Below are 24,539 nucleotides of genomic sequence, written 5' to 3'. Positions count from 1 at the left end.
TTTGTGAAACAGCCACATTTTTCTATGAGACAATATTGCGGGAAACCCAGAAATTGACTCTACAATGAAAACCAGACCCAGGTTTGAAATATCTGCTGTTCACCTGGTAGGAAAATTGGTCTGCTGAATAAGCGAAGTCCTTTCAAAAGACAAAAAATGGCACTTAGAAGAATTTTTCACCTTTTCTTTTGAGAGAGAGCAAGGGCATGCATGAATGCACACATGAGGATTCTTGCTTTGAAGGAAAAAGAAGTGCGGAATAAATCCTATCTGGAATAGAGAGAAAAGTTTCAAGCAACTCTTTGAAGAGTCTCTCAAACAATCGCAGGAGACATTCAAGAAGTGGGAGATAATTCTGTGTGGGGGAGAAAAAGAAGTTGAATTGAACTCTCAAGACCTGTGTATGTGGGTGCATGTTACATGCTTCTTCCCTCCGGAATTATTTGCTCACTCCTTGATGGGTGTTAACTTGAGAGTCAATGGAGAAAAAGACAGGAGGGACAGAAATCTGGTGGAACTACCTGCTGGAGCTGCCAGTGCCTCTTCACTGACAGAACTAGACAAGACAGATGACAAGAACTAGCTCTCTGTGCTGGAAATCTGCCTTTGGCAACACCCTCTAGAGCGAGCACAAGGAACCATGCCTGAGTTCATCCAGTGATAGAAAGTGTGCCCTGCTAAGGACTAGAGAAGCTTAAAGCTCAGGAGGTTGGTGCTGATGTGCAGCAGGTATTCAGAATGCACAATACAAGATTCACTGATAACAATAAATAAATTTAAAAAAAAAAAAAAAGGGCTTTCATGAGCCTGATGCCCTTTTTATATTCTGGCTGATCTGTAATCTCATAATGGAATGAGAGAATAGCATCGTTTGAAAGAGGTTGCAACATAAAAATGTCTTTGAGTCACTTTGTGTTGCATTAAGTAAATTGGTTGTTTGGTAGTTCTGTAAATAGAAGGTGATGGTGAAACCTGAAGAGCACTCCTTGTTACTAAGCAGTAGTATAGGGAATAATGTTGGAGGAATGTTTTAAATTCCTTGATATTTCAGCAGTTCTGGATGCCTCAGGACCTCTCCAAAGATCCTTAGTTTTAACGGCAAGTCTCTTAGTCTTTCCTGGAGTTATGGCATGTAATGTGTGTAAGTTATATGTGTAGGTATGTGTGTATATATAGAGGTATATATTTACATATTAAAATGAAAGGGAGTAGGAAATGGCATGCATTTGAGAAATCTAGAGAGAGAGATGGATGCAGTTTGCAGTTGGAGAAAAAGTAGTAATTAAGCAGAAAACGGGTCGTGAAGGGAAGGAACTCTTACCTCAGGAGACAGCCTGCCCTACTTTCTTTTCTCACATTTTGAAATCTATGAATCTTTTACTTGCTTTATCACTTTTCCTGATTCCCTGCAGGCCAGAGCTGACAGCTAAGCCTCTGTTTCATCTTAAACTGTTCAAAGCGTGTCAGAAAATGACTTACCCTGCTGAGTCTGAAAGTGGCTGCATGATTGCAGGAACCCACCTACTGGTTACCCCCAGTCCAGGTGATCACTGTTGCTTGAGGGAAATTGTAATGATAGTCCCAGAACAGCTGGCAGATTGTTAGAATATATGGTCTTTTACTGCTTACAGTTGAAGACCAGAAACTGAGTTAACTCTTTTTTTTTTTTTTTTTTTTTTTATATATATATATATATATATCCTCTCTAGAAGTAATTATTTATGTCTTGGGCTGGTTTAATTTCCCCCCTTGTGTTATTAACAGCTGTTCTGTATATGGACAGGGTCAAGCAGTTGCACTGCCCATAACTGTCTTGACTGTTTATTCTGTGGACTCTCTCTCTGCCTTTGAGTACAGCTTTTACAAATCCTTTCTATTTTTATTCCATTGCGCTTCTAAGAATTACCTTTAAAATACACTGTTGTCACTATACTTCAGCATGATAAAATGCAGGGATAAGGTGAGTGCGGCCACATTCATGTCTCTGAAAGTCAGATTCTACTGGCATTTCTACAGTAATTTCATTTCAGTAGGCTTTGACTTGTGCTGAAAATTCATATACCTCAAACAGTTCTCTGTGACAAAGCAAAATAAAGCAGGATAGGAATTGCAGACTGTTTAGGCTCAGCCTGTATCATGAAATAATATGCTTGTGTACTGCTTTTCATCTTCAGAGTTTTACCAGCTATATTATCTCTGAGAAGTGACGTGTAAGTAACTGGTATATAAGATTCTTACGTTGAAATGCATCTGTGATGACACCTGACGCAACGTTTTGCAGTTCTAAGGAGGAAGCCGTAACACCATTTATCACTAGTGGTAGCTCTTGTGAGATAACTGTTTCCTTTTTGGGTATCTGAGGAGAAATAAAACACTAGTGCTAGGCACAGCTCCCCTTACTGTCACAGAGTATCTTGATTTTGTGCAGGTGAGACTGTAGGGAAGTCGTTGATGTCCTGATAACTTATAACCACCAGGTACGAAGGTAAAAGTTAGAGGACTTGTGGATCCATGAAGCTCTGGAGTGCCCACCTAGAATTAATTTTGCAGTTCTCCCCACTGTACTGAGATGTAGGAGGTGGAGATGTACCCTGCCATGAGTTACACATACCAGAAACTTCCTTCTTGTTTTTGTAGGGTGAAACATTTCCCAAGGCTCTCCAAAATCAGCAGGGAGTTTCTGGATGTCATTTTGGATCTCTGCTTACCATATTGGCTGAATTCAAGCCCTTAACCCTAGTCCCATTAGTCAGCAAGGAGTCTCTACAACAATGTCAATGGTTTTATGTTTCTTAAGATTTGATTGTGTTGTTGGCACAGCTGGAGTCACCATGCAGTGCAAACAAGGGCAGTGGTCTCCAATTTACAGTGGCAGATCATGCAACAGTAGAGATGTACTACCTTGAAACATATACCTTGAATTAAGAAATAAATGTCAGCTATATGGTCTTTATAAACTATTTTATGTGCATAGGAATTTAATAGGAATTGTTACTTGCTGTAGTGTCTGTCTTTGCCCTTATTATTACCAGCTTGGCCAATTTATGTGCCAGCTGATTTCTGAAATTTTAGGATTTCTGAGTCCCGCGAATCCATATCATGGTGGGTGCTGTGGTAGTAATTAGAGTAAATAAGGAGATTAAGACCGAAAAGATATTGGGTAAACAGGCCTTATTACCTCCTTTCTAAACAAACACTGCATTGCACTGTGAAATTTACTACCTGAAGACGTTTCACACATCAGAGATGTGGCAAGAAACTTGGACAGGATTATCTTAGATAGAGGGGTTGTGTGCAAACCCCTCTTGAGTTATTGTGTTAGTTAACTATCTTTATTACATATTGAAAAATCATTAAAAAAGCCCCAGAAGGGCAGTTGGGTCATTTATGTGTCCTTCACCGAAGCACTGTGCACAGAAGTAATTCCAAACTAATTCATTGCTTCTGCTTGTAGCATTGCAGAGGGGCTTGGTTTATGCCAAGGGCCATCACTTGAAGGCACTCAGCACCTTCTGAGAGGTCTGCTGCAGGACAGCATCAATGATATTTTGGATGATTTCTCAGAAAAATATGGTATATCACATTATAGATATGGGAAGAGAAGCAAATTTTCCAGTTGTAATCTGCACAATATAAAAGCTGGGGGCACCCAGGCACACGTTTGTTTTAGTAGATTTTGGCAGTGCCTTGCTTCTCCACTATTAAAAAAGGGACAATATCCCTGCTTTATGAAGGCCTAGGAGAATAATGTTGGTCTTCTGGGCATCTTGTAACAGAACAAATGCTGAAGATACTGCTTTCCTTATTAGATGGACAGATCTGTCAATGGGCTGATGGAGGAACCGATGCTGAATGAAATTGATAAGCTACAGATCATTGTAAGAGAAATTAACTTTCATAGGTGCGGAGTTCTGTATTATGCAGTGTTACTAGCCCGGATGTGTGGTAGCTGCTATAATGATTTCCCTGCTTGACTAACGAGGCAGAATTTTTAAAGACTGTGCTTTTCCTTTTTTTTTCTTCATTTTTTTTTTTTTGTAATTTTGCTGAGTAGAAGTGTAACATAAAAATCTGTATTTTAAAATATTCATTTATTTTTCTTTCTTTCTTACAGCTTGTGGCCAATGCAATCCTTTTTGTCAGTGTAAATTTGTATGGGGTCTTTGTGAGGATTTTGACAGAAAGGGCTCAGAGGAAGGCATTCCTTCAGGCGAGGAACTGCATTGAGGACAGGCTGAGGCTGGAGGATGAAAATGAAAAACAGGTCAGTTTCTAAGCCTTACTACTTTTTCTCTCTTTCTTCTAAGATGGCTGTAGTTACGTGAACCACAAGTCAGGGCATTGCTGCCCAGAGTGCGACAAGGCACGTGTGCATTTCCATTGCGAAGGGAGGGTGCTGCCTGCCCCACTTGCTGCAGCTCTTCCTCCCCAGTGCATGCACACTCTTCATCTGCTGCGCACAGAAGGTGCAGGCTGGCCCCACGGCTGCTGACAGCTCGAGCACCAGAGAGGATGTATGTTAGGGCTAAGGCAAAGCTAACATGCTATTGCAATCTAGGATCCTGGGGGTGTTCTGCATGGATGTTTTTGGGTGGGTGTTAGATATGCTGTAAATACTTCTGGCTGTGTGTTGTAACTTGTTTGCATTCATGACACTCATAAACAAAAGTCAACATTTTGGGGGCAGGGGACTGCACTGACACACATGAATAACTGGTATAACTGTGATCTATTCTTTTTCTCAAAAGCCACCTTAGTAGTTTGATGGTGTATTTCACACAGTTTTATCAATCAATCTTCAATCAATCAATCTTCCAAACAGATTTGGAAACAATGAGAAAACTTGCTATATTGTGGAGCTTGCTGTTGTTACTTACAGGTCTGAATCCTAAACCTTCCAAGATGTGTTCATACGTAAGGTTTGGACTACATTTTACTTTCTGTCTAGGTGGTAAAAGACGGCCACACTGGAGTACATAGGTGTAACTCCATTGACTGCTGTGGAATGATGGTAACTTACGTCAATAAAGGACTTCAGTGGTTCTCAAACCTTGCTATACAAGATGTTGGTGTCCTCAAAGCTTGTGTACCTCACACACTTTTACTCACCTTCCTTTGCAGTTTCTCTAGCAAGTCTATTCCTATGCGTGAAATAATGTGGGTCCTTAAGCACTTTCTGTTACGAATTCAGTGAATGCATTTTCGTGACCTGAATGTACTCTGGAGTAAGTAGGCATCTTCTTTGAATGACTGTGTATCTTTGCTGGCTGTGTAAAAATGGTATTAGGATCAAGGCCGTTAGGTTTGATTCTGGTCTTTTGCAATCCAAAGCTGCAAATTTTCAAAGGCATAATTGTGCCATGAGTGAATTTTTGTGGGATCTAGGCAACCCTGCCATTGTGCCTTTGAAAACCCACTTCTGGGATCCAGTATGAAAATAATATAGATTTTTTTGTGTTTCTCTTGTTAACACGTTAGCAATCTGTCTTATTTTATAATTTATCCATGCATGTCTAAACCCAAGAAACCCAAACCATCACACATAGGTACCATTATGGTTGACAGTATACCTAGAGAATCCTGCACATGTTTTTCCAGTGCAGTATAGAGGTCAGTGAAGAGAATACACTTTTCTCCTGCACATGTGAAATTAACTTTATGCAACACAGTACAAAACTCAATGCAGTGGTTAAGTATGGTAATTACCTGTCAAAAGTACCACCAAAATCCTTGCTGTGGCTGCTCTCACGCTACGTCAGTATACTTCTAAAACCAGGGCGAGAATTAAGATGTGATTACAAGCTACAGAATTATTCTGCAGTTGCTGTGGCATAACTTAGCCGAAGTTTCCAGCTGGCAACACTCAAGAATGTTTGAGAGGAAAAGAGGCGTTACTGACCTAGTTCAATTTTTGTGATCATTCCTTTTGTTCCCTGAAGTACCAACATTACATGTTCAGACTTTCTTGTTTCATTCGAACGCTCTAACCTAAATACTATAGCCCTTTCACATTGAGAACTGTAATCCAAAATGCTAAAACCTTTCCCTGATATTTCTGTGCAAGTCTCTAGCGGGAAAGGAAAGAACATACTCTTGGCTTTTGAACATACACAGCCTTCTGGAGTTAAAGTGTTGACTGTGTGAGACAGATGCCACAGCTGCAACTGTAAGTGAGATTTCTTCCTCTGTGCCCTACTTACAAGTGAATCTCCTCATATGGGATGCATTTGTAGTAACGGTCTCACCTGATAATTTTGATAAATCTATTTTTATGAGCAAAGGCAAAGATCTCATGTTGTAGCATTTTTGGAGTCGTCATGGAGGAATCTGCAGGCAGGCTTTAGGAGTGTTGCTGGGGAGTAAGGGAGCAGACGGACTCTGTTTATTTTGAAAGTCAGTTTAATGTTCATCCTACTCTCTGTTCTCTGTGGTTACAACAAATAACTGGCCTCGACGGTTGCATCATTCTTTATGTGGCTGAATGTTAGCCTGCAATCCCAGGGTTACACCAAAACCCAAGTTTTAGACCATGAGCAAATAGTTACAATCATTCACTTGGGATAAGCTGCTTCTCTTGTTGTCTACGAATCTCAGCAGTAAGACCATCCTCTGCAGAGCGAGAATAAATATTGTGAGGTGGTGGGTCCTGTTCCCTGGAGCTGCGCTTGTTCAGATCATCCTTTGCCCATGCAACAAGCAAGGCGTTGTCACCCTGCTCCCTGGAGGGCTCCCAGCGGTAGCTGTCCCTACCCATCCTGAGAGCAGCCTCCAGGCAGCTTCACCCCTTCCCAAGCAAGCCAGAAAGGAGCAAGCAGGGAGGATGGGGAATGGGGGATCCGTTCAGTGTAGAGAAAGTAGCAATCTGCTGCTGCTGGAGGCTGCTCGCCACCTGATGCAGAGGGGAAACCAGTAAGGAAGCTGTGGCTCTCCAGATATCAATTCTCCATGTGGTGGCTCCTGAAGTGGTGCTCAAGGAAGCAGTAGCATTCTGACTCTGAGCCTGTCTAAATCTGAAGTGCAACCGGACCCCTGTGTTTATAGCCACCCATTTTCTGAGTCTCTCTTCCAGTGTGTGTATAGTTTTGTCCTCATAGTTTTGTGATGGGGAATTTCACTCTAATTGCACACTCTGTGAAACAGAGCTTCCTTTTATTTGTCATAGACTTGTTGTCTGATGACTTGATTGGGTTCCCTCCAGCTCTTATTTCTGTGATAAATTATGAGTAATCATTCTACAGTAACCTTTTCTATGCTACTCTCAGTGCTGTAGACACATCTCATAACCCTGTTCATCTCTTTCCAAGCTGAAGAATTGCAGCTTGTTGATTCTCCTGATGGAAGCTGTTTCCTACCCCAATCTTGCTGACTTCGTAACAAATCTTACTTACGTTTCCCCCGGCCCTGCCAACAATAAGAATATTTTAATGCGTATTCATGCATTGGGTTTGGAGATAAAGCATATAGTTTCCATCAGTGAAATGCACTTGCTGCAGCACAGGCTGATGTGAAAATTGCTTGCTGTTTTCATATGAGGAAGGCTGGAAGAATGTTTGACTTCATGCAAACCTCTAAAGCCCACAAAACCAGCTTAGATATCATCACTGGTCTTTAATTGCATAAGTACCTGCAAATATATTTACAAAACAAAGACAATCTTTCAAGCAGCTTGTTTAGGTTTTTCCTTCCCTCCTAAACGTGACTTTTGTACATGCTCACAATTAGAATGTGATGGTGGGAGAACAACTGGAGAACGGCAAAGTCCAGAATGGTGTATTGGCTATCTTAGAACCTATTTGTGAATTCATATTTAGTCTGTCACTCAAACCACTGGTTTTGAAGGATATATTTAGGGGTGGCACCCGTCTTTCATGAAATAGTCGTGTACTCCACTACAATGCATGAAGTTTATTACATGCTTTAACGTGAGAAGCTGAAGGAGGCACTAAAAACGACAGGGAACTGGGAGGCACTGGGCTGAGACAGCCAGCTCTGTGGCTAGATTCAGTGCCAGAAGCATGGCACTCCAGGTAGCCTGATCGGTTTTGCTGAGAGGTAGGGTTGTTCCCTTTGCTGGTACAACACCATGCTGCTGCACTGCTGCTGGTTCTGGGAGACAAACAAGCACCTTGGTGTTGCTCCATCCTGTGCTACTGTACCTCTTCACCAGAGTGTTTGAAACTAGTGAAATTCTCTTTATGCAATGCTGAATTGTGCATATAAATGTCTGCATGTATATGTGTATGCCTTCCAAGTGTCTGCTGCATTTTAGGGCAGTATCCTTAACATTGCATATATAGTAGTTGGGACATGGCTGAGATTTGATTAATAACTATCTATGGAAAATGAACTTTTGTCAGCAAAAGATACCATGAGCCTCAGTGCAGAATACTTTGAACTGCTGCTTAGGATGTTTTGGGTTCCTATTCTCTGCTGAGTTGAAGATCCCCCTTCAAAACAATTCAGTCTAGATATTACACGTTTTGGATATGTGTACTACCTCCTGTACCTTTGGGTAAAAGGATGACACCCGCAGCAACTTTCCGATGGTTTTATTCCATTATGTTTGATTTCAAGCATTTATGAAAAAAGGGAAAAAAAAAGAATTTGAATAAAGCAGACCATGTTGGACTTTCATTTGGGTTGTTTTTTTTTTTCTTCCAGTTCAGCAGCCAAACTGAAGAATTAGTTATTTGCACAGCCTCAGGCAGAAGTAATTTCTAGGGTGCCTAACAGCATGCTTATCAATGCATAATCAGGTTCTCTTCATGTTTCCCATACTTTTTATTCTCAGGATCTTGCATCTTTTCTCATTGCAATGCCGAAGAAAACATGAACTCTATCATTAAAACACAGGCCGTGTTTCCATAATCATTCACGCTGGCTCTGTGCATCAGCAAATTGCCCTGCAGCAAAAATTTCATCTGGATCATGTGTAGGCAGAAAAAACATGTTCTTGTCAAATTATCTAGTGTGCAACAGGGAGTTGATCCTGATTTTACACATCTTGCAGCACGAGCGTTGATAACCTGATCCCCCCAAAAAACTAGCTGATACAATCTTTGTAAAACATAGGTGAACTAACTAATTTTAGCTGACAGGGTGAACCTGCACCATATTAGTACTATATTCTGTCTTACAAGGAGGCTTAAAATTGAATGTATTGTGTCATCAAATCACAACCTTACACAGGAAAGTCCACCTTCAAATAGCTGTTTTTTTCTTTTCTAGGGTCAGGGAGAAGGGAAAATTTGGAGCATTGCAGGCTCTAGGTTTGAACTGCTGGGCTTCACGCCCACCCATGCAGGCTGGCCAGCAGTGCCTCTTACCCAGATAGCAGCAGCAGCACAGATGGGAGCTAGACCTGCTCTTTGCTTCGTTTGCCACCTTTGGCTGCTTAGATCCTTACACAGAGCTGAGCTGACCTGTTGACTCCCTTTATGCAGCTGCACAGCACCACTGGTCGATCTTCCACCTTGTTCAGTTGCAGAGGCAAGTTTCTCCCTCTCACACAGCAATAATTGCCCAGACACTTTCCAGCTACTAGCATCTGTTAGACCCCAGTCATACAATAGTCATGCAAGTGTTTATCCTTCATACAGCAGATAATAAATCTGAGGGTACTCAAGTTAATTGCAGAGCTCCAGGTGGAAGGCTTCAGCTTCCACCTGAAACCATTAGGAACCGCTTGTTATCCCTTGCAAGGCAGGGTATAGCAAACAAATACATGTGTTCTGATTTTACAGCTCTGTTGCACCTCTCTCTATGCAGAATAAGCCTCTCATGTGAAAGTGGTTAGTGCTAGAACCTGTGTTGTTTGGCATGCTGTTGGGGTTCTTCTTACCTAACTCTGGCTAAGTGAAAGTGAGGCTTGTAATCTAACCTTTTAATTTATAGGCAGTAATCCTTAGTAGACACATGCAAGGGTAGTTCATCCCTTCTATCCTGGACACCTTGCTGAAGACGCGTTTTTTCCCTGGGAGTGGTTACCAGGGGGACACATAAGCTCAGCTGTGTGATTAAAGAGAGGTGCCTTGCAACTGGACCTGAAATGTCAGAGCGCAGAAACTCAGTAATGCACAAAAAATCCACACAGTTGTAAATCGTACAAAGTACCTGCATTTTAATTGCATTATAATTGCATTACTCTACCCACATGCCTTTAATTTGCAAAATTAAATCATAGGAAAATCTATAGAAGTCTTTAAAAAGACACATTTAAAACAGGAGGCCAGATCAGCTCTGTAACAATTTGGTTTAACTTCATTTCATCCCCTGAAAGCTTCCTGATGTTAGCAAGTGTCGTAGTTTAACCCCAGCTGGCAAGAAAGCCCCACACAGCCACTCACTCACTCCCCCCAGGGGGATGGGGGAGAGAATCAGGGGAGTAAAAATTAGAAAAATCGTGGGTTGAGGTAAAAACAGGTTAATGGGTAAAGCAGGAGCCGCGCGCACAGCACGGCAAAAGGGGGGGTTCACCCACCGCCTCCCATGGGCACGAGGGGCTCAGCCCCCCTCCTGGCAGCAGGGCTCCCGCATGCCCAGCGGGGGCTTGGGAAGGCAAACGCCGTCACTCTGAATGTCCCCCCCTTCCCTCTTCTTCCCCCAGCTTTGTGCTGAGCATGGTGTCCTATGCAACAGACCCTATGCATGGGTCTGCTGGGGGCAGCTGTCCCAGCCGTGCCCCTCCCAGCCCCTTGTGCCCCCCAGCCTGCTCGCTGCGGGTGGGGTGAGAGGCAGAACAGCCCTCGGCTCTGTGCAGGCACCCTCAGCAGTAATGAAAACATCTCTGCGTTATCAACGCTGTTCCCAGCACAGATCCAAAACATAGCCCCGTACTAGCTACTATGAAGAAAATAAATTCTATCCCAGCCAAAACGAGCACAGTAAATATGTGAATCAAATTGGTTATCAGCCATTTCATTTTTTCATACAAGGTATGAACTATGGCAAGTGAGCAGATTTTTAAAGAAGGCAATAGGGTATATGAACTTTGGGTTTTAGTATAAGGTATATACTCATACTCAGTGTATCAGGGGATGTTTAGGCTGCTTTTTAATGCAGGGTTTTGGGGTTTTTTGTAATCATGCCACCTATGTTAAGCTCTTACATGTTGTAATGGGTGCTGGCTTACATTGACTAGAGTAGACCAGAAATAGGTAAGTTAAAAAATAGTAGTTATATCATTCTAAAATCTGTTGATACTTTGGCTGTTAGAAGTTTTAAAGTAAATGTTTGGAAACTTCAAATATTTTCTGCTTCAAACGACTGTCAGTTACATATGCTGATGTTGTTTGACTCCTGTGAATTTTTCAGTTTATCGTTTCTACTTGCTCCATCTACGTTCCATTAGAGAGAATGAGGAGGAGGCAGAATAAGAGCACACAGGCCTGTCACTAGGTGATTAAAAATACACTACCATACAGTTTTCAATAGCTAATATTGTGGATAACAGTGGCTAAGGCAAATTATCATAGGTAGGAAGAACACTGGCTATAGTGCCTCAAATCCTTAAGTTAAATAGTAAGACAGACACTTCAAAAGTAATTTCTTATGTCTGATTTTTAAATTTAGAGCAATATCCACGACATCAGTGCTGTGTGGACACTTGTGAAATGTTATTATGTATTTTAGTAGGATGCCACAGGATAAAACAATGCAACCTCGGGAGTGATTCCTTGATGGTCTTTCTTCCCTCAGCAGAAGGAATTCATAGGGAGCTTTAAGATGTCATTAGGAAAGTTCCCTTACGTGTATTTTTATTGTTGTCTGTAGAATTGTTTTCACTTCTAGAAGTGTCTTTAATTATAACAAAAAGCTAGTTAATGCTTTAACACGAGCTTGACGCAACTTTTGCTGTGCCGCTCTTAAAACTCAAGGTGGTTCCACCCTCAACCAGCAGCTCTGCCACACAGATGCTTCACATGACAGCAAGTGGTCCAGCCATAGCCACACCTGCAGTGTGCCAAATGGTTCCTGAGTTGCTACGCTCCTGCTTAAGCACAGATTATCTCAATGATCAGGATACTGAGCTGGACACCTTGGTTTCATTCCAGTGTGTGACAGTATATGCTATTTGCATACATGTACTCTCATAGATATTTTGCCTGTTCCTTTTGGTCAAACTTCTGTGAAGGTAAAGAGCTAGACCACATCCCATTAACTGATTAAAAAATATAATTCTAGGATTTTTTTTTTTTCACGTTTGCCATTCTAGAGTGAACTTCTGTCTGTCATGTAATTTAAATTCTTTCCAAGGTTTCTGTTCTCCGTTACCTCTGAAATAGAAACTGATTTAATTTGGAGTTTAGCTTCCTTTCAGGCACATTTGATTAGGAATTTCCCAGTTTGACAATGTAGTAACAAACTAAATCTGAGTCACACTTGTTATTTTAAGTGAGTGAATAGAATCATTGCTTCCTTAGCATGTTTGTGGTCGGTCCTTGTGTTTTCCTCTTTGGAAGGCACTGAGATTTTCTGCTGATGGGTTAGTCTCACTTCCCTGCTCTGTGAAGACAAAATGAGGACAAGTAGCAAAGGACAAAACCTTTTAGGTTTTTCTAACCAAGATCAGAAAAAATCTAGACTTTTCAAAGCAAAGTATTGTATCTTAGTCTCTGGAGATTTTGGCATCTATTCCATTTTGCTGGTTTGCACTGTGATTTGCTTTCATATTGCTAAACTGAAGACATCTGTGGTTTGTGAAAAAGGAAATGCTAACTGCTTACCAATTCATATGGCTTACTTAGCTTCTAAAATTATTGCTTTTGACTTCAGGTTCCTGGGTTTTTTTAAATCCTCAGTCAGCTTACACCCACTCCTAAGCTCAGTTTCTATCACTGGCAATCAAAAAGTTTATCTTCACTGAAGAGTTCCTGCTTGTTCTACCGCTGGCAAAAATCTGTAATAAGAAAGGGCACGTGCTGATACTGAGTGGCTGCCACAGCTCTCAGCGGGTGCTGTATCTGGCGACAGCTATGCTGTGAAGTGCTGGTGTGGCATCGTGTCCTTAATGTTCCTCCGGTTGTTCCCCCATCCTGGGCCCTCGGGCACAGACGTTGTGTGCCCCAGCAGTGAGGACAGGGGACAGGCAGTGCCTGCAGCCTTCCTCCCCTGCTCCCCGGCGCTGGCCCCACGCCGCAGCAGGTTTGCCACGTACCAGTGTGCTGCTGGTGGAGCTATCGTGATTTTGGAGAAGGAGTGTGGTGAAGGAGGATGTCGTATGTTGTGGGGTGGAGGAAAAGCAGAGAGGGCCACAGTGCCAGTGCCTTCTCCAGCACGTTCTGTGGGAAAATCGCACTAGCTGGGGGCTGGAGGATTAGTGAGGGCAGAAGAGGGGGTGCCCCTGCCTTGCTGAAGGTTGAGCTCTGTGACTGTCACTTCCTGAGGAATATCTAAATGCCTGGTCCAGGTATTCAGCGTTCCATTGCTGGAACAAACCAGATGTGTGTGTGGGCTGGAAGAGGTGAACCTGTAACAGCAAAGGAAACTCGGTGCAGGAGGGGTACGTCGGTGGGGCTCTGCCTGCTCTTCCACTTAGCCTGCAAGGGGGTAGCGCCGGCAAAGCAGATGCTGCTTGCAGTGCCATCCTCCTAGCATCTTCAGAAGGCAAGAAGGGAGAGACAGTGACAGGGTTGTTGTCCTAGCCCTGTTGGCAGTGGAAGGCATTGCGCTGTGCGGCACTTCAGCCTCCAGCAAACCAGAGCTCCCCTGTGCCCGGGCTGCAGGCTGCCTGGGCACTGAGTTAGCCCTTCTGTGTTCCCTTAGGTCACAGCACTGGCAGGTGACAGGTACTCCTATTCATTTCTAAGGCCCCTCTTTAATGGAATCAGAAAAGCCTTTTAAAAAGAAATTAATTTTTTTGAATTTGTGTTTTAAGCGTGTCTTTTTGTTTTTAACAAATTTATATTTGTTCAATATAACAAATTTAACAAATGGATACTCAACACATATGCATGCTGTCAGTACTACTGATCATTTCACTAAAAAAAAAATGATCACAGGGGATCACTTCACTGAAAGATGAAACCTGACCTTCCTGACTTTGCAGAAGAATGGGCAAAATGTTTTCTTTCCACATGGGAAGAGTTAGAACGGTATGTTCAGTGGCTGTTGTGTGCCAAAAAAAATTTCATCTTCATTGATGTGTCCTCAAGAACTCACTTATTAAAATTCTACTGGAGTGTGATAGATCGAAACAAGGACTAAACTAATGTTTAATATATAAGATAAGCTTTGAAAACTACCACTTGACATTTTTTTGTTTGCTTTCGTAGCAGATAGTTTCAAGTATACCGTATTACTGTCTTCCCATACCCTCTAACCTTCTCTGGATGTTTCTGTGGTTGGTAGCATGTCTGACCCATGCAGCTTTTGAACAGAACGGTGACCAAGACTAAAACAAGCAGTTTGTGTTGAGACTAATGCTTTACCTCCTAACTCCAGTTCCTCAAAGGAAGAGCACTGAGTTAGAGTATGTTTGAAATGTGTGTTTTAAGGATACAATTCCATAATTGCTGCTTATTTGGTCACTGGTGGCTGCACCTAGGGAAAGTTTCAGACCTTTCTTTTTCTTCCCCATGTTCACTGCAGAAAGGCAAAAAGTTTTGCCACTGCTTTGTATTTTTCCCTGCCTTACCTTGTTTTCCTGTACCTGTTTCTGCCTTTGCTGAAGGGACAAACAATGCAGTGTTCCGCACTTAGTTTGAAGGGGTCACTTTGAAGATGCAATCACTGCTGGAGTCACAAAATACCTGTCTGTAGCAATGTACCGCAGAAACCTGTTCCTTCCTCCCTGCTAAGCATAAGGAGGGCTTAAAGTTATCTGCTCTAGAGAATGGTCTGATTGTATCAGTATGGCTACTTGCCTGCACTATGGTGAGGCGAATAAAGATGCCTTAAGTATAAAGGCACTCTTGGGTTGTGTGAATTCAGTTTCTTCTTGATCGAGTTCACTTCCAGTAGGAAGATTTCCATTAACTGAAATGAGTATCATCTTTTCCCTGTCAAGTTTTCTGTGATGGTTTTTTGGATACCTTCAATGTTGCCAGTTAGGTTTCAAAGAGACTTAATACTAAGGATATGGCATAAAAATAAATAATAAATAATAAATAATGGTAGGTTGATGCTGCAGTCATTTATTCATTGCTAGTTTATATCTGGTGCCAATGCTGCTAGCTTGCCTTTCTGAAGATTAATCCTTACTGATATATTTCTAAAGCATTCTGATTTGATACATATGAGGGCAACCAGGAAAACAGACTATGCTTTTTATACTTCTAGTTTCCTTGTTCATCCGCATTGCTTTTCTCTGCTTTTGTTCCCGTTTCAACAAGATTTGTGGAGCCTATCTCCAGTTATCCTACTAGCAATCTTCCAGTCCATTCTGGAATTGCAGCTGCCTTTTTAGGGTAGCGTCATGCGAATACTCCACAGTCATTCAGTTGTCAGTGGGTATCAAGCTTTTTTACACGCAGAGGTTTCCCACTCATTTCGTCTCATGGATAGTACCTGAAAGGCACAATGTACTGCTGAGTTTTTGTCATCCTTATCACTTCTTGTATGCTGTCCTGTGAACTTTGTACCTTCGAGCAGTTTTATGGTGTCTTTACACCCACCCCCCAGCCCGATGCTTCTGCGCTCCATGCTCCCTGTTGTTCCCTCTGTTTTAGCCAAGACTTCACCTTCCCCTAATTCCTCTCAGACGTCTTACCTTCTCCATTGTAACTAATAACGTTCCATGTGGAATCCAATGCCTCATTAAACACTATGCTGATGACATATCCTACCTTTCCTTTATTTAAATAAAAATAATCAGTTAACCATAGAAAGATGTCAAATGGTGCACGTCTACGCATCCAGTTCATCCGTAGTATATTGATCATCTACCATCAACCATCTACCATACCAGGATGTATGTTAGCCATCCTCCAAATCTGTGCATTAGGTGGCAACTTTATGGACAGTCTTTTATGTTTATGATTGTAATAATGACTTACTGGTAAATATAGTTTTTCAAGATATCTCAGGAACGTTCTGAAACATTGCCACCTTGTGGCTTTTAAGAAACCACCACTTCTAACAGCAGGGGGGTTTTGTGTGCTTAGTTGGAAGAAAGGGCATAGCATAGTTTAATTTGAAATAATTCACTAACGAGATCTTCTGTTCTTGCACGCATTTCACTAGGCTTCTTTGCTCTCTCACTTTTCTGTTTTCCTTGCAGGGAATTAAAATGGCTGTGCAATGTAATATAGGGATGACAGAGACCATAAACCCACTAAGCAATAGCTTTTAAAATTATTCAAGAGTGAACTTATCAAGGTATAATTAGGTAGCAGGTGGTAATATTTAGGATGTACTTTGGAGTCCCTGCTGACTAAGTAGAAGCTGAATCTCAAAATTATATGGATGAGCTGACTTTGTCTCATTAATGGTTTATATGCATGTCTGATGCTCATCTTCTCTAGGAAAAAAAAAAAAATTTAAATATGGTGGCACTTTCTATTTAAGTATAGCAATAACAGAAGACAATCTGTGATAGATGGCAAAAACGGGTGAGTTAGATTTCATATTTTGTATTGTAAAAAAGCTTGTAGAGTAGACGATCAAAATGCTTCTTTCTTTTGTGAGCTCCTTTTCCTGTTTGTCATCATTGTTGGAGTGTTACTATAACAACAACAAAAAAAAATCATATTTTATCAGCCAGGAAACAAAGGTCCCAAACCTCTTTTTCTTACATGCTTCCATTTTTCTTTCTTTCTTTTTAAAGTCCCTATGAAAATGCAAAAAGCAGTGGACCGTGGGCATGCAGCCTATCCTGAATAATGTGGTTCAGTGCCCAGGAGTGTGAGGAAGGACTGGGATCTGGAGTGCCATCCAGGGTTACTGCTTTCCCCAGCCTGAGCTCGGGAACCTCCAAGTCTCATTTGGAGAAGGCTCTGGAGCGCAGGATCCTTGGTGGGTGAGGGCAGCAGTGCCAGCATGCTGACTGTGAGCAGCAGCTCAGGAGGAGCCCAATGATGTGGAATTTTTGAAGAGACTGAGCTGCATCCACTGCAGCCCTTTTCTGATGGGATTGAAAGACATGCAAAGCAGTAAATTTTTCTGCATGGCCCTTTAGCAGGTCCGGACTGTAACTTTATTCCCAAAATGAATTCCACTAGATGTGCATATACAGTAGCATGAGAGGGCAAGGAGCAACGAGATCCAAAGAACAAGAGAAACACGAGAGCCAGCAGCTTTGAGGCAACGCTGAAGTTCCTCTGGATGCTTCTCCTGTCTCTCAGAAAAAAATGGCAACAACTATTTCCTTTGATAAAATAGTCTGCACTGACTATAAATAAGATTTTTATTTTGTTTTCTATTTATCTCATATGATAATTTACAGGATTGTAATTTAGCATGGAGAAGCACCAAGAGTACATCCAGTTTGTTGGTGGAAAGTTGTGAGGGGTCATCTAGCTGCACAGCAGGCGATGGGAAAGAAAAGCAAGGATGCTGGCTGGGAACATTGAGACATATTTCTGCATTTCATCCTGCTTTTGTGATGAAGGGAGAGTGGATTCATAAATGACTTAGAACTTGCTGAAGGAATTTGAGAATGTATCACAGTCATTTCCCATACAGATGTCAAAATAAATCATTGTGTACAATAGGAATAGAACGTGGTATTGGACTGGATAGCGTTATTTGGGAAGTTGCATGAAATGATTATAAATCAAGGTGAAAATTTCAAAGGGACTCTCAGAAAGTCATAAGTGTTTGGAAGAAGCAGTACAATGAGAAAGACAATGATTCTCAAAATGGGAGGGGGGCAGGCATCTTCATTTGGAGATGGGCACAAGAAATGCATTTCTTAGGAATGTGCACTGTGGACTCCTGTAAAGGCAGAGCTAGGGTGTGGGTGGGAGCAGCTCTCCTAAGCGGGATGGGGATGGGAGAGGGAGCTGTGCTGAGAAGCCCCCAAATTGGAGAAAGCTGAAGAGAGCATTGGGGCAGAATAGAGCGTGCAGATGATGGAAACTTTTGCTTCAACAGTCTCTGTTTGCTTACTTCTTTCCACTTCCTCTCTCAGGAAAGAGAAATCACACTATTGCTAGAGGCTGCTGAGCCTTAAACTCCCCTGCTATTTTAGAAGACACACTTGTGTGCAGTAAGATAGCAGGATGGCTTCAGGTCTCCTCAGGGAGCCACAGGCACCCTTCCCTCCTGATCCTTGTGCTGTTGGCCCCCTTGGTACACAACGGTCAGAAGGGACCGCTGGGGATCATCCAGTCCTGCCACCCCCTCAAAGCAGGACCACCAGCGACACCAAGTCTAGTCCACTGTGGCTTTGTATAGCCAAGTCTTGAGTAACTGCAAGACAAAGTTTTTCCCCAGGTCTAACCTGGACTAAGAATTGGATGTTCAAAAAAACAAGTAGCCATATAGGATCTTTTGGGCCATTAACAGGGAGAAACAATTGTTTCCCCTCTCCCGCCCCATTTCTGTGCCTTTACATATTTTCTTCTTTGTCATGTGCATAATGGTGCTAGTTGTCGAATAGTGCCAAGGTAGTGCTGAGCACTTCCTAATTGGCTTGGGATGCACATTTTGACTTGCCTTGGAGTCAAATGAATGTTTGTTCCTTCTCTTATTTCCAGTGATGCTTCATTGCTGTGGGAGAAAGAAATCTGGATGTTTTACTAAATCGAGTGTCCTTTTCAAAATTAACTAAGTCTTCATTAATGGTGCAGAAATCCTCATTAATGAGGACAAGACAGCTGGCAGAAACAGCCCAATTTGGTGTGCCAAATCCCAGGCTAGGACTGGCAATTTAAAGTACAAGATTAATGAAAAATGCTGTGTATGAAGGAGATACAGGTCTTCATCTGTCATTTTCTTAGTGAGATTTATGCAGGAAATGCAAAATCATTGACAGACAATTCAAATCTCTGAAAAGAATCTTTTTTTTTAAGAAAGTGATTTCACTTTAGACGTCCATGTTAATGCTGAGTGAAGGTTTACAACAGGAGGAGAACAGAGCACAAATTCCTAAAATAGCTTAAGTTCGTCATAGGGCCAGGATTTAATCTTCTGGGTAGAAAACAGCTATAATAAACCTAAACAGCATCGTGGATCAGTGAGAAAGGTGAAAATGTGGAAACACTGTTCTCTGTACTAGGCTCTGTCTTTTGGAATATGCCACATGTTGAGGCTACCTCTGTACAACATCATTTGTCACCAACAAGAAGGTCTGCAGTACTGGTGCTGTTGTATTCTAGTCAAAGTTGTTTCTAATTGATTAGCACTCCCTGCCTCACTCTTTCTGTTTTTTTTTCTGTCACCACCCATCCCTGTCAGAAGCAACAACCGCTCAGGCATGAATGTCACCACGAATGTGACCAGCCTTGCTTTAGTGCTGTCACTTGTTCCACTCAAAGCACTATGCAGCCATGCACATCTAGTTTTCCTTTTAGTCTGCTTTTCAGATTATTTTGACACACAGGTTAGCCATACAGGAGCAAACAAAAAACATCAGACAATGATGGTAGGACTCGCTGAGCAGGGATCCAGGCGGAGCAGGGATCCCCAAATTTTCCAAGGCCGTGTTTGGTGCATGTGAATTCCCTCTCACCGCTCCAACCCTCTGAGTCCTTGAGCATTCCTTAGGCTGACCGCAATACTGATCTGCTTGACAGATGAGATTTTGCCCAAAATAAAAAAAACTTCTTATATTATTTTTTTTCTAGAGAGGTAGGTGCTGTCTTTCATTTCTTTTCAGTGCTTCGATACTTTCCATTGCAGGGTGGTTCCTTATATTTTCCAGTCTCTCTTCAAGTGACAATTCTTTACCGCCATGATGATGCTTTCCTTCTTGGCCTGAAAGGTGAGCAGTGGCTGCCCTCTGAGGAAGCCATAATTGAGTCTTTCCTTGCTTGTTAGGTCTGAGGCTGCTCACCCTCTTTGTAGAGACTCTACAATTCTTCCTCAGTAATCCATTTTATTTTATTTATTTTATTTTATTTTATTTTATTTTATTTTATTTTATTTTATTTTAATCTCTAATAAAAAAAAAGCAAGCCACCACAATTTGATACAGGATTTTCATAAGCTCCCTTCAGGTCTTTTAATAGTCGAGCTAACATGTATAGGAATCACTGTTTTTGTCACCTCCCTTAACAGACCTCAGACCTGCAGGTTTCAGCGCTGTCAGGCACCGCATCCTGCAGCTCTCCCATGCTACCCGCCCAGTAATGATTGTTATTACTTCCCTGTCTTCGGTGCTATTTACCATGCACTGCAGAATGCTCTGTGAGGTTTTTATTCACACATCGTATTGCAATTGTGTTTTCAGGCCATTGAAGAACTATTCAGCTAACACTGGTCTCTGGAAGAGCCTTTCAGTGTAATTTTTGTTCAGTTGTTTCTCTGTTTCAGTCTGACTTTCTAGGAAACAGAAACTGAAACCCCATTCTTTCTCCATAACAGCTTTGGAATTTACTTATCCAGGTCAGCAAAATGACAACAATCTCGTTTAATATACTCACTTAAAGAGAAGCTACAGTGACCATTTAGTCCTTGTCAGACATCGTAACATTGGCATCCAGGATTATACTCATGAAATTCCAGCATCCTTTGGAGTTTATACCGTCTTAACCACCAGAGAATTTAGCCATCAGTCCAGACTTCTCTCTTGTGTGGATTCTTTATTGTCTAATAGGTGGTCGGGTTGTTTTACAACCTCAGTATATTTCAGTTAAAACAGTAAATCAACTGCAAGACACGAGTAGTAGGCAACAGAGCTTTGTAACATCCAGTGCTGACAAAACTATGTGTTTTGGATTTTAACACAATTTAGGTTACCCAAACTACAATTCTGCTGCAGAGATACAAGCATAATAACTTCAGTTAGCATAAAAATTATAGTAATTAACCATTTTCTATCAATATGTGAGGCTTTTTGGTTAATCTCTAATTGATATTGCATAAACTTTTAACAGGCATTTAATTCCATCATATTCTTTACAATATTCATAGTATACATATAAGAACAATAGAAAATAGTCGATATTGCTTAGCCTCAAGTCCATATGAACTGCCACAAACATGAAGGAGCTATACTCTAAAGTAAGCACTAGGGCAGCTCTGCAAAATTGAGCTTATTCCTTGGTGTTATATTCAAATATTCAATGTGTCTCATTCCAGAAGATACTGCAAAATCAGAAATCCTTTGAGTATTGTGTGGTGGTGGTGGCTGGTGAGTATTTGCATGCAAGCAGCACAAAGCACTTGTCTGTGCAGATACCCTCTTCTCAGTGTTAATTGTTGCTCCTGATTTATTTAATGTCATTTAAATAAAAGGAAGATGTGGTTTGGCCAGGATCAGCACTTCTGTGACGTCTCGCAGCTCCATTATGGTGGCTCTCGATCATCAGATAGCAGTATCACAGAATAGTTGGGGTAGAAGGGGAACTCTGGAGGTCATCTGGTCCAGCCACCCTGGTTTCCAGGATGAGATGCTCCATCTACTTTTCCAGTACTCCAGGTGAAACTGACTGGCCAGTAGTTCCCTGGCTCCTCCTTCTTGCCTTTCTTGAGATAGGAATGACATTTTCTTTCTTCCAGTCTCCAGGCACTTATCCCAGTCACCACGTTTGAGCAAAGATTATAGAGATTGACCTTGCAATGACATCTGTCAGCTCCCTCAGTGCTTGTGGGCACATGTAGAGGAATTGTAGAAAAATGAAGGCAGATTAATTAACATTGATAATATACAGCTGTGGGCTGGCTTCAGGGGCAGTGGGCTGGCTGATGTGGATAATGTGCAGCTGTGGCTGGTTCCTGCTAAGTAGTTAAATAGCTCTAAGGGGTATAGAAGAGGGTCCCTGGATGAAGAGAGACCTGGAAGAAGCAGAGGGAGTAGAGAGTGCCCTGGATGGAGGAGGGACAAGGAGAAGGATGTAGCAGAGGCAAGAAGCAGGGTGGACCGGCCTGAAGGGGATGGAGAAACAGCATGGACATTAGATGAACTGTTAAAACCTTGTGGGGGGTTGGTGTCTGTGCTGGGGCAAGGTGTGGGAACTACTTATTGAAGTTAACCTGGTATGGGATGGTAAAAGCCTTGTTGTAGCCAGTTAGTTTTGGTAGTGCTGTGACAGGTGCGTCCTATCAGGGCACATGGACTTACATATGTCCAGGTTGCTTAAGTATTCCCTGACCTGATCTTCTACTACCAAGAGTATCTCTTCCTTGCTCCAGCCTTGCTCTGAGTTCTCTGGAACATGGGATTCCTGAATCAGATCAGATGTGGTTATGTGAATTCATTCAGGTGGTTGCCATAGCTGAAGCTAGCGGGTCTGATGGTTAAACTTGGAACTGCAGTTTTAAATGGTGAGTGTTTTCTGTGTGAAAACACAACCTGAGTAGGTATAAGGACAACTTACAACACCTAAGAACACCTGCTCAGGTGTTATGTGTTAATGGGCCAGAATATGTGGAAAAACTACATAGGCCTTTATAGTCAGTACTGACAAGATCCAAAATGTTAGAGGTCCTCTTTACACCTGTCAGTGACCCATGCCAAAAATCTCTGTGGATATAGCAGGAAAGATGTTTATCCAGGGGTTCGTACTGATGTGTTCCATTCCTGAGATGGCTGGAACAGATGGTGCCACGCTGGATAAGATACCATTAAAATGGTACTTTTATTACTGTTCTGCTGATTCAGACAGTGGATAAATCTATCATCCGCTCTCACTGCTTAATAACTAGCTGTCATAGTTCTTCTAATGTAGCACTTTAATTAGATTCAGAAAAAGGACACACAAAAGGATAACAAACGGTCCTGGGAAGTCTTTCCCAGACAAATAAATGCTACTAACAATAAAGTTGTTGTTATTTTTAGCATTGTGATGTTAGTGAACGTTATGGACAGTTGTCTGCTCTTGAAGCTGACTCTTCGCTGTCTGTAGAGTTTCTTGAGTTTTGGGGTTTTTTTTTTGTGCAGAAGACTTACAGACACCCACACAATCTGCAGGAGTTTGAGAGAAATGGTTCCTATTGCTTATGCAGCGGAAATTCTCAGGAAGCAGACTAGGTTAGGAAAAGAGTGTTCAGTCTGCTCGTTTAAAACTTTTGAATAATTGTCACACACTGTACCACAAAACTGGTGTTGTTTATGTTTTCTTTTAGGAACGTCTCTTGATGAGTCTTTTGCCTAGGAATGTTGCAATGGAAATGAAGGAAGATTTTCTGAAACCTCCTGAAAGGATTTTCCACAAGATTTACATTCAAAGGCATGACAATGTCAGGTAGGATTGATGTAGCCTGTGAAATAATTTAAAGCAGGGAATATTTAGTACAAATACAGTAACATGCAGTTGCAGCCAGGTCTTAGAGGGGGAAAAAAAAAAAAGACAGTACAGTGAAGTTTCTTCATTTATGCCGAGGGGAGAATGGGCACACTAGGAAGACTTAATAGTCTCTGAGAAGATAATGGTGAATCAACAAATAGCTTAGAATAGTAGTGCTGGGAGGCAGACAGCTTTTTTTCAAATGAGTAGTCATTCTTTTTTTACTGTATTATATTTTGGGTAAGCAGGAGTACTTACTGCGTGGTAACTTTTACACATTTATATTTTCCTGATAGTAAGATGGGTTACTTTTAATGCAATAGACTTTCTGGGTAATAGCATGGAAATACAGAAAGAAAGAGCAATGTAAACTTAAAAAATAAAATTCCATCATATGAGCATTCTTCCTCAGAGGTTGCTACTCCTTGCTCTCTTTCAGTGAAAGACTGTTGTGCAAGTACCCTCATTTACCCTGGTGGTTGCTAAAGTGCATTTTCATTCACTATTGTTCTCTGCTCCCCCTAAAAATAAATTCCTTAAAGGCCTTGTCTGAATGGTGGTGGTTTATCATACTGCCTCTAGCTACTTTTTTCTCCAAAGTGCCTTACTTCCACACCAGAAACAGTTTTAAAGAAGTTTACTTGGTGCCACCCTTGCCCTAAGCAAGGTGCAGACTTAGTAAGTGGTGCTGCCGAGCTGCCTTGATTTGCACTGTGTACTTGCGTAAATACCCAGCAAGCTGTTGCCAACAGGTCCTGGTAGACTGCAGTTTTACCCCAGGATCTTTGTGACTGCAGATCTGAAGGATGCAGGGAAGCTCCAGTGGAGGACAGCACTACAGCATCCCTCTAGGAAGTGCTGCTGGTGCTTGGTGCCAATACTAAGATGTGTGCGTTACCCTTTTAAGGAGACTAAAACAAGTGTGTGTGGGGTTTTTTTTTTCCCTTTTGAGTAGTGGTATTTCAGTGCGATACCAGTCAGACCTAAGAGACCATTCCCATATTCTCATGACTTGTGCTCTTCACACCAAATGTTCTGAAAACCACTATTAAAACAAACAGATAAAAAGCCTCTCTACAGTTCTAAATTCCTGGAGTTCTTAATGCCAACGCTATACAATGGAAAATAGAAAATGAGCTGCACTTTTACCTTTCCTAATGCAATGTTTTCTTTTTCTCCCAGCAAATATCTGGAAGAGGAGGTAGGCAT

The 24,539-nt window shown here is 41.8% G+C and overlaps 1 protein-coding gene across 2 annotated transcripts in view; it reads left to right on the top strand.

Annotated features, from left to right (window-relative positions):
* Nucleotides 1-24,539, top strand: part of ADCY1 (adenylate cyclase 1) — a 154,078-nt gene that overhangs the window by 35,869 nt on the left and 93,670 nt on the right. For both annotated transcript variants that reach the window (XR_008747469.1, XM_055805941.1), the window contains exons 2-3: nt 4,115-4,264; nt 23,170-23,288. Coding sequence is in view for 1 of the 2 variants with exons in the window: in XM_055805941.1 (XP_055661916.1) it covers nt 4,115-4,264; nt 23,170-23,288 (269 nt within the window). In the remaining variant the exon portion in view is untranslated. The remainder of the gene's footprint in view (nt 1-4,114; nt 4,265-23,169; nt 23,289-24,539) is intronic.

Source organism: Falco peregrinus, chromosome 5 (assembly GCF_023634155.1).
Source record: "Falco peregrinus isolate bFalPer1 chromosome 5, bFalPer1.pri, whole genome shotgun sequence".
NCBI classification, from domain to species: Eukaryota; Metazoa; Chordata; class Aves; order Falconiformes; family Falconidae; genus Falco; species Falco peregrinus.
This window is presented reverse-complemented; position numbering and strand designations above follow the sequence as displayed.